Genomic DNA, 10,571 nt, shown 5'->3' with positions numbered 1-10,571 from the left:
TTCAGCTCACTAGTAAGCAGAAGTAAGTTCCTTAGAATTTAATTTTGATGCCATTTTCTTGAGGGCCATCAGCTAGAGGAAAAAAATGTCCCCTTCAGTCTTCCTTATGACCCTTTCCTCTCAAAGCATGGCTGTTTGTTTCCACAACAGGATGCCTGAGGCTCTGGCTTGACCCTTTTAAGGACTCACCTTTTGGGAAGGACCTACCTAAGATGGTGTTTCCTTTGACTAATTAAAAACCAAATCATCCCCAACTTAGGAATAAAGTTTCTTCATATTCACAGGCTTTGGCCACACTAAACAGCAGGGAGTTACACAGGGCCGTCCATGGCTAGGGGAGAATCCTGAAATCATCTTATGACTCATTTAAAGCGTCAGAGAACCATTCTGCTCACTGTTCCCCTCTAAGCTGGCTCCTGCCTCTTAGAGTCCACCTGCATACTCTGTAGTTATTCCTTTTCATTTCTTATTATTTACTTCAAGACACTCCGATTGTCATGTTTCTTATCCTCTGTAAATCTAAACAGTCATTAAGCTAGTTGTCCAGTCAGTGAACAACCTGGAAAGAGCTATTTTTTTCCTTTTATTGAAAATAGATTCTTTTTCACATAATACATCCTGATTATGGTTCCCCTTCCCTCTACTCCTCCCACCTCCCCTCCCATGCGGATCCACCCCTTTTCTGTCTCTCATTAGAAAACAGGCTTTTAAGGAATAATAATAAAAATAAAAAGGGAAAAATAAAAACTAACACATTGGAATTGGACAAAGAGAAGAAAAAGAGCTCAAGAAAAAGTGGAAGAAATCGAGACCCATTTCATACTAAGAAATCCCATAAAATCCTAACCTGGAAATCATAATAAATCCACACAGGACCTGGTGCAGACCTGTGCAGGCTGCTTCAGGCTCTGTGATGGAACTGCAATTATATGTGGTCAATACTTTTTCTTCTTCAACTTCTAATATATATGGACATGCAACTAAAGAAAATTACACAGTATAGATTGTTTTTAACAGCCTGGCTAGTATGAAATACAAGGGACTCACCTACTCTTTCAAAACTATACTCTTTTATAAAAGGAAAATTTTAATAAATGTTTGAAATACTCTTAAGAATTTGCCAATAAAAGCATTGAAAGTGTTATTTTCCTAGTATTCAATACATTTATCCTCAAATAGAACTGTATATTTATGAGGCAGGGCTTTGCTGTGAAGCCCTTACTCACTCTATGTGTAGACCAGGGTAGCCTCAAACTCAGATATTCACCTGCCTCTGCCTCCCAGGTCCCCACCTGGCAATAAATCTTTTCTTACACAAGAATGTTATGGTTCCACTTGAGAGAGTATTGTCTGTATGCACCACAAGTGTTGTGGTTTCCTTTAACTTTCAGTGATCAAACTGTTTGTGGATGCACATGAACCTGAGTAGATAACTGAAGTCTTTCTTCACTCTGAACAGCTTCACCTGAGAAGGAAACACCTCCCTCCCAGTTCAAATCAACAAATGTTTATATGTCAAATATAAATATATGCTCTTGCCTATAACATTATATATGGGAAACCACTTTCTCAGTCATATATCACATTATAAGTACTATATTAGCATTTATTGCTACTGGCTTAGTTTCAGGACAACGTAGCTATGAGAGGATGAACAAGGCAGGACTGTGAGTATGAAGCTAGTCTGACCTACATAGTGAGTACTATGTGGTACTGGACCAGAATGGTCTATAAGGTGAGACTCCATCTCAGAAAAACCAACCAACCAACCAATAAACAAATGACAACAATGCTCTAAAAGGAAGTAAAGGCCCTTGCTCTTCTCTAATGAATGGGCTGCACTCTCTAACCTGACCGTTCAGGCTGCTGTTCCCTCAAGTATACATATCCTTCCAAAACAGTAAAGGAAATCAGAGAGCTATAGTCACCACAAAGGAAAAAGCCATTTTTTTTTAAACAATTCATTTTTGAGACAGGGTCTCACTCTGTAGGTCAAACTAACCTCAAAGTCATGGAACTCTCTTACCTCAGCCTCTCAGGTGTTGGAATTACAGGTATGAGTCACTTAAATCTGGCTAAGAGTCTACTCTTATATAAAGACTTTTAATCCTGATACCAGGTACAAGCTAACAGGTTAAGAGAACTTCACTACTGAGAACAGGGAGAAGAATTAATAGAGTTTTATATGAGATACAGTGATGAGATTATATACCTGACATTGTGAAGTGTCAAATAAATGTAAATACTTTCTAAGATCAGTCATTAGTAAAATAAACCAAAAGGAATTTATTTACAAAATGCCTTATTTCAACAACAGTTACAGCCAAGAAACAGGGTATCAAGCAATAATGAACTAAGAGACTCCACTAAGGGTGTTTAAGCTATTATGGCCAGAGTAGCTTCTCTTGCTAGCTATAAAGATGTCCATTTGAGTCCTCCACTTGCACAAGGGCATCATTGAACCAAAGGGGGCTGTGTATAGCAGACACGTTCAGCTGAGTCACAGGTTTCTTGGCTTTCTTTTTCTCCTCCCTCATTAGTTTCCTACTTTTCTCCTTCTCTGTTGGCTCCTTCCTCTTTTTCTCCTCCACTATCAGCTCCTTTTTCAGCTTCCTCTTCTTTATTGCCAGCTCCTTCCTCTCCTTCTTTGTCCTGAATACTGACGGAAACTGCTTTATTATAGCCTTCCCGGTTCCGAGCAATTTCAATGGCAAAAAATTGAATCCTGGGTGCTGAAAGGTAAATAGAATTGATTGTCCTAGTCTTAGATAATTATGTGTACTGACTAAAAACAAATTCTAACATGAAAGTCACTCAAATATGTTACATTAAGGAACAGGACCTAGAAAGATATAAAAAATAAGATGACCTCCGAGCTAATTATCCTTGTTAGTGAACCCAGATCCTCTTACAGAAACAATGCCCAGGGCAAGAAACTCACCAAAGATGGTGTTCTCTTCAGTGTAGCCCTGGGAACAATCCAGTCGCAGTAAAGTCCCGTAGTTATAATCTTCTACGATCCCTTCAAATTTTAAGCAGAATGGTCTCCACTTCTATAAATGCAAAAAGCGACACCTCAGCTGATAGAACCTAAGAGTCTAACGTACTTGAGCCAGGAAAGAGGTTTGAGCTTCCCCAGCGAGGATAAAAGCCAGGGTCAAAGAGACAAACCATGAGATAACTGGCAGCTTTATAGTGAAAATCGTAACACATTCTTGTGCTATATATAAGACTGCTGCTTCCCCTACACACAATATTTTGATCAGGAAAACAACAACAACAAAAAAACCCAAAATAACCCCTTCAATCTTTTTACTCCAAAATTAAAATGTGATTTCTAAACCAGATCTACGCTTTGCTTTTATTCCCTGAACCCTATTAACTATTTTGTCATCCAACCCTTCCAGCTAAATTTCCTGCCAAAATAAACTGACCCCCTCCTCCCCTTAAGGAGTATCTAAAGGGGTAGTTGAAGTGTCCAAGATAAGAAGAGGGAAAAAAAAGTCTCCAATAAACACCAAAAGCACATGAGACAGAAATTAATTTCATAGCTGACTTATTTAATATAAAATCCAGGTTCCTTAAAGTAAGTCCCTTGAACAAATGTAAAGTGCATATACAAATATATAATCAAAATTATGGGCCAGATGTTAGATAATGCTTAAGAGGATACTTACTTCTTTAGCTGATTCTGATTTGAGTTCTTCTGGGTCCAATACATCTACCCTGAGTGTCTCAAAAATCTCACGGAACTCAGAGTAGATTTGGTCATCTACTTTGGTCAGTTTCAGAAACTGTGGGTCAACTGATGAAATCAGCTGCCAGACAATAGAACAAACATAAAGATGCTAGTCACTAATTTAGACTTCTCCCCCTCCAGTGCCACACCCTCAGAAAACCTATGGTTCTCAGGGCAGAAGATTAATTTAGACAGTAGTAACAGACCAGGTCTTGCATGAAACCATTAAAATGGTCTTAAGAGTCACAGTAATAGCCCTCTCTCTCTTTTTGTTTTTCCTTTTTCTTTTTTCTTTTTACTACTTTGACAATTGAATGAACCCTTCAGTCCTAGTATTGCCTGGCTCTTGTTCTGTGACCATTCATTCAGGAGACATTTAAGTGTCTGTTACTCTTGGGCCAGGCATCTTCCCTCCAGGTAGCAAACAAGAGGGGGCAGACAAGCAGAACTTCTCATCATCAAATTCATTTCTACCCTTGTTCCCTGGGCGTTAAGACTTTTCGGTAGTTAAAACAACAAGGAAAACTTAACAATTTACGTTGCTGAGAACCGTGACTAGCACAGCACCATACACTAAAATTATATGCTGACTTCTGCTTAATGATGACAACTCACTTTATAATAGACTTCAGCATGCTGCATTGCTCGAATGGCCCAAGCCATTTCAATATCAGGCTGTAAAAGAGAAAGAACATCAGTTCAGAAATCTCAGTCCTGCAATGGATAAGAAATTAAGACCCAATGAACTACTGAACATCTTTTTCTCCAGCATCAAGTGATAACTATTATACTAAATGAAATAAAAATAAAATTTATCATTATATATGTAATATATAATATGTTGTATTATATAAAAATTTAAATATAACTTACATTAATATACCCACTTACATACATCAGAGTTGTTGGGAGGACAAAAATACATGCGAAACTATTTTTCACTTTCCTGAATGTAGCAATGTTATAGTCATCATTTGTCTTTATCAGATAGCCAATTTTCCATTCTGTAAAACTCCAGAACAAATGATGTAGCTAAATTATATATAAGTATATCTGAACAAGTACCCACTGGACTCTCCTTTTTCATCCTGCCTGCTGTCCCCTTCATGATGCCAGAAAAATCCATCTACACATGCACCTCCCACCTTAGACCAAGAAATTTTCCTACCTTTGAATCTATATTTTCTGTCCACTTATACTTTGAGGATTCAGTTCCAGCGACATTTCCCTGATGTAATCTACTGCCTCCATTCTTAAAAATCTCTCCTGCTAACCCCTTTCCATCCTATTGCTTGAACCACTCATCTAGTACACATTACATCCTGATTGCTATTTCTGTCATTTTTCCCCCTATCTCCGGACATACAGCTTGTACAGAGGTCCAAATGACACACACCACAAACCGGTGCCACTTTACCGCGCAGTGCAATCATTCATTTTATAGGTTCTTTAAAAAATACTATGTTTTGGCTCTTCTTCCCTCAGACATTATGACCTGATCTGCTGTGAGGTGGAATCTGGTTGTGCCTCTGGTGCTCAGTGGCTTCTCAGGTGGTTTCTAAATCATAGAAAGTTAGCGACCCACTTTCACGTGTTCTAAAGTACTACAATTACACTGACTTGAAGGTACTATTTTCGGCTGATGTGGGAAAGTCTGAAGATATCAAACAGCAAAGGAGCTTACAATTTAAAGCTCGGTGGGCAGGAAGTTTAGGTGAGTCATACTCACGTCGTTTCCATATGACTCCGGAGGATGAGAGAGCGCATGGGCGATGGACAACGCTTCCCCAGAGACCTGAGGAGAAAAAAATAAAAGCGGCGCTGAATGAGCGATTCTTTGACTCCTTGGGCCGCTCACCACCCCATCTCCACTTAGGTATTTAATCAACCCCAGAGTAGTAACTCACCGGCTCTTCGCTTTCGCCGACAACATCCATGTTGCCGCTAGCTAAGTGCGGCTTTCTCGTCCCGGAAGTGACCTGTTGCGCGCGCTGCTTTCACAGTTAACTGAAAGCAATAGGGCGGAAACAGAGACCAGTTTCTCCGTCTGCGCCTGCGTGCGCCCTCCCTCTGAAGAGGAAGCGGTGGCTCCGCCTTATCCGGGCCACGCAGGCGCCAGCGCACGCGTGCTGTTACCTAGCAACACTATTCCTCTAGCCTAGGTGATAGAATATTCAATAAATCAATGGGGAAAATAAGTTATATGAAAAAAAAATTAAACATTTTTTAAACGATGCTGTTATTAAATCCCTTGTGTGCCGTGTTCCCAGTTCACGCGCGCGCGAACACATTCACTCACACACACACACACACGCCCGCCTTAACCACTTACAAGCAAGGCTCTAGAAGCAGGACGGTGGAATTCAGGGATGAAGAAGAAGAATTTGCTACCTGTTTTGGAAGAACTAGCAGAGTAAGGTAACAACGAGGTGCGCTTCATTATACACTGTGGGAGCATACCTGAGCTGAGTCATGATGGGCGCTTAACCAAGCAGGTCAGAAAGACTCAAGGCAGAGGGAACATGCATGGGCAGAGGTATTAGTGAAAAGGCATTAGAATATCTTGCAAAGAACAATCTAGCTGGAACAGATTGCAGTCAAGAACTTTGTACGGTAAATTTTAATGAGATGAGAATTAAAAAACAACAACAACAACAAAAAACAAATCAAGGGGTTTTTGGTTTTGGTTTGGATTGGCATTTGTTTGTTTGAGACTTCTCCACTCTCATTTCCTCAGAAGCTGTTCGAGTTTGGAATCTCACCAAAAGTGAACAAGAGTTCCCATTCCCACATCCTCACCAACATTTCTTATCAGTTGTTTTCTTGACCTTAATCTTTCTAAATTGGGGTAACATGAACCTCAGAGTTGTTTTAATTGGCATTTCCCTAATTGCTGAAGATGCTAAAGCTTTAACGATAATCCTTAACCAAATTTTCATCTCTTTTTTGGTTTGTTTTTGTTTTTTGCGTTTTTGTGTTTTTGTTTTTTAGGGTTTTTGTTTGGTTGTTTTTGTTTTGTTTTGTTTTGTTTTGTTTTTCTGAGAATTCTCTATTCAGATCTGGAGCTGCCCCCTCCCTCCAGCCATTTTAAACTGGATCCTTGGCTTTCTGGATTCTTTTTTTTCCTTCCTATGTTCTGAATAGTTTATCAAATGAGTAGCTGCCAAATATTCTCTCCCACTCTGGGCTTCCTCTCTATTCGCTTATTGTTCCATTTTCTGTACACAAATACTTTAGTTTTATGAGGTCTTCTTTGTTAATTGTTTGCCTTAATTCATAATTGAATGGGGTCCCGCTCAAAAGTCTCTTGCTACACCTATATGTTGTAGGGCTTGACCCATGCATTCTTATAGCAGTTCCAGCATTACAGGTTTCACATTGATCTATTTGATGCATTTCAAGTTGATTCTAGTTCAGGGTAATGCATTCAGAATGCTGTAAAACTACATGCATTCGTGTTTGGACTTCTATTTTGTTCTGTTGATTTCCTAGTCTGTTTTGGTGCCATTACTGTAGTTTATTATTATTATTATTATTATTATTATTATTGTAGTGCTGAAATCTTTCCAACTGGTATAACTAAAACTATACTATTCCTTGACATATATCCAAAGGACACAGTGTCCTGTTTTACAGATACTTGCTCAGCCACATTCATCATTGCTCTGTTCATAACAGTTGAGAATTGGAAACAACCTAAATGCTTTCTCTCTCTGATTTGTGGATTCTAGATCTGAATCTTAAGAGGTGAGTATATAACCTGAAGTTAACACAGAAACCATGAAGGTTAAAGGAGAGAATGGGGAAGGGGTAAAATGAGCTATAAAGCAGGAGAAGAGAACGAATTGGGCAATTAGAAAACTGAAGAGGCTTTATCTAGCAGGAGGGAGGGCAATCCAGATGAAAAGGGAGGGAAAGGGGATAAAGAGAACTAAAAGTCATTGAAAAAGCCACAGCCATTACAGAAACATTATTTTAGGTTTGCTTAAAATAAATATATAATATAATTAATGTATGTAAGTGAAAATGTAATGAAGTTACAGCAGGGAAGTGACAATGCTCCCTCCATTCCAGACTGCTTAACAAAAATCTCTGGTGTCAGATATGGGACACTTCCCTTCAAGTTGTTGCTCAGGGAAGTTCAAGGGACTCCCCAAACAATAAAAAGATGTGGAAAGTTATAACTTGAAGACAAAATTAGAAGCAGATCAGCTTGAAGGTGGTAGATGATACAACACTGACAGTTGCAGAATGAATAATGCCCTCTAGAACAATTTGATATGGAGTATAAAGGAGAATTAGGGTCCTAGTGTGAACCACAGGCTTTCCAGCAAAACGGAGAGGAGGGTGTTGTTACTGACTTAGAAGACACAGGAGGAAAGCTGAGTGCCATTTGAGGAGCTGAGTTGGAATATCTGACTGGACTCATAGAATCGCTATGGCAGAGAGAGACCTGAGCAGTGATATACATTGGATAGCAGGCAATGTTTAATTGTGCTTTGCATGAGGAAAATGTTAAGACTGTAAAGGCTCAAAAAGAGACAAGCCAAGGACATCATCAACTATGAAGAGGCAGGAAAAAGACTAAATAGTAAAAGAGTTGTCACTGAGACATCAGCAAAGTATAAAGAGAGTCTCACAAAAGCCAAAGGATCGGAAAATTTCTGGAAATATGTGGTGAACAAAGTCCAATACCCAGAGTATACTGAGGCCAGAAATGCTGAGAGATAATTGAAACCAGATGGGCGTGGGGTAAAGAGGGCATAGGGGACAGAGATGGCAGTATATAGAGAAAGTTCTGAAAAGTCAAATATAAGAGGAACTATCAGGTCTAGGAACTCTGAATTGTGATAAAGGACAAAAAAAACCTTAAAATTGTATTATTTATCTATTTATAAGTAAACAATTCAACAGTGTTAAATATTCATATATTCATGCAAATCTCTAGCAATGTTTTGGATTGCAGAACTAAAACTTCATGTTTACTAAACAATACATTTCCATTTCCCTTTCTTCCAAGCTCTGGAAATCACCATTTTGTTTCTCTGAATTTGGCTATGTTAGATACACCATATAGGTGGGCTCGTGCAGTTTTCTGTTTTGTGACTGGCTTATTTTGCTTGACCTAATGACTTACAGGATTTCTTTCTACTTTAAAGCAGAACGACATTCTATGGTATATAGATAGCATATCTTATTTATGGAGGGAGAAGCACTTGGATTGCTTTTAACTTTTGAAAAATTGTGAATAATGCTGTTGAGAGTATGAGTATGTAAATATCACATTCAAATTCTGCCTTCATTTATATTTCTGGATAGTACCTTTGATAGTGTAGTTAATGGATATTTTAAGGCTTTTCATTTATTTGCAGAGCCTTTGGGATTTTTAAAGTTATTCCTTGAGGTTTGGAAAGACTTATATTTTTAGAACTTAGCCTCGTGCAGAAGACTTTTGGTTGGGGGAGGGGGACCTAGGTGAACCTACACAGCAACAGACAGCAGAAGTAGGGAATTGAGGTGTTGCCTTCAGGTGCCACTTGTTCTCTGGTACAAAATACCAGGGGACAGCTGAGCGAAAGAGATGTACTGAAGTCTGGCCTTGGGAAAACTGCCTTATGACTGTTGAATAGCCATTCACAAGAATGGAAGAACCAATTTAAGAAGCAGATGGAAGGTTTGCAAGGAACAGCTAACACAAGAGAATATGATCCTGTTTCTGTGTTCCCCAGTGATCAGAATATAGGATGGATTGTCCATGTGGATGAAATGCTCAATACAGAAGAATAACACAAAGGGGCAGACTGAAGCCCATAACCCAATTGCTACATTACAAGTAAACATGAGTAAACTCAAAAGACTCAACTAGCCTTTTATTTCAGGAAGCAACCAAGGTAATTTGCTTCGTTTAATGTTTTAGGCGGACATGTTGCTTTAAATGTTTTAATTAAAATATATACTATGTGAATAGCATATTAGAGTTACTTTTAATATTATAAATAAAGTAACTGTTTATTACTCAACTATTTGCAGACAGATATTTGTGTTGACTAGTAATTAGATCCTAACTGTTCGATAAGCTTACTTCTTCTAACCTATAATTGTAGGAGATGAAGCTATCACCTAGAGTTTGACTTTTGTTTGTGTCTGTTTGCTTCTTTTTGTTTTTTTTTGTTTGTTTGTTTGTTTTTTTCCTCACCAGTAGGTCAGGAAACTAGACCAGATAGATTTATTATAAGAATTATTTTCCTTATGCCTATTGGTCAGCTGTTCAAAGATTGGAGAGAAGAAAGGTGCAGAAGTAAATGGCACTTCACGAAGATTCAGTGGACTTCAGGGAAGACATTATGATGACCTAATAGCAGCAAACAGTTGTTAAAATCTAATGTTAACTACTGGTGTTTATTTTTCTGTCTGTGTTCTTCATTCATGAGGTGTATTGACTGCCCAACCCATGAAAAATGAAAAAGAAAATGTTCTCTCATGGAAAGAAGTTTTTTTTTTTTTTTTTTTTTTTTTTTTTTTTTTTTTTTTTTTTTTTTAGTGGAATAAAGGTTGAAACCAAAGAGATTGGTACTCAAATTATATTTAATAGTCTTTGTTTTTGCAAGAGTAACTCTGATACTTTGCCATTATTTTGTTTTTATCATCATGCCTCTTATCATTACTTATTTGGGGAAGATCTTGTGGGTTGCCATAGTTTGATTTGGACTTTTAGTAATCTGAGCAAGTTTCTTAGTCTCTTCAGTTGGCACCAAATATCTGGAGTGCCAAAGCAATGGGAAGACATGCTAGTAGGTGGTTTTTAGAATTGATCTCAAATCTGCTATTTTCA

General features: G+C 38.3%; 1 protein-coding gene and 1 long non-coding RNA gene across 3 annotated transcripts; one reads left to right on the top strand and one right to left on the bottom strand.

Annotated features, from left to right (window-relative positions):
* Positions 1–2,262: 2,262 nt before the first annotated feature.
* Pbdc1 (polysaccharide biosynthesis domain containing 1) lies at positions 2,263–5,733 on the bottom strand. Of its 2 annotated transcripts, XM_021153654.2 has the most exons (6): positions 5,647–5,733; positions 5,469–5,534; positions 4,355–4,414; positions 3,678–3,818; positions 2,942–3,053; positions 2,263–2,732 (listed from the first exon to the last, which is right to left on the bottom strand). In XM_021153654.2, the coding sequence occupies exons 1-6, from the start codon at positions 5,674–5,676 to the stop codon at positions 2,545–2,547; spliced, it is 597 nt and encodes a 198-aa protein (XP_021009313.1). In that variant the 5' UTR covers positions 5,677–5,733; the 3' UTR covers positions 2,263–2,544. The 2 variants fall into 2 exon arrangements, with proteins under 2 accessions (XP_021009313.1, XP_029328796.1); XM_029472936.1 differs by lacking the exon at positions 5,647–5,733 and having other exon boundaries at positions 2,267–2,732; positions 5,424–5,509.
* Positions 5,734–5,880: 147 nt separating this feature from the next.
* LOC110286451 lies at positions 5,881–10,299 on the top strand. The gene is made up of 4 exons (XR_002377139.1): positions 5,881–6,157; positions 7,354–7,486; positions 9,469–9,630; positions 10,004–10,299. It is a non-coding gene; the product is annotated as an uncharacterized LOC110286451 (long non-coding RNA).
* Positions 10,300–10,571: the final 272 nt, after the last annotated feature.

The sequence above is a fragment of the Mus caroli genome, chromosome X, assembly GCF_900094665.2.
Source record: "Mus caroli chromosome X, CAROLI_EIJ_v1.1, whole genome shotgun sequence".
NCBI classification, from domain to species: domain Eukaryota; kingdom Metazoa; phylum Chordata; class Mammalia; order Rodentia; family Muridae; genus Mus; species Mus caroli.
Note: the sequence above shows the minus strand (reverse complement) of the source record. Positions and strands in the feature narration are given on the sequence as shown.

Excerpts from the sequence above, each read along its gene's own strand:
- Pbdc1 (XM_021153654.2), bottom strand. The coding sequence starts at position 5,676 with ATGGATGTTGTCGGCGAAAGCGAAGAGCCG. Across the intron at positions 5,535-5,646 it reads TCGGCGAAAGCGAAGAGCCG|GTCTCTGGGGAAGCGTTGTC; the intron begins GTGAGTTACTAC and ends TTTTCTCCTCAG. Across the intron at positions 3,054-3,677 it reads AATCAGAATCAGCTAAAGAA|AAGTGGAGACCATTCTGCTT; the intron begins GTAAGTATCCTC and ends TTGCATTTATAG.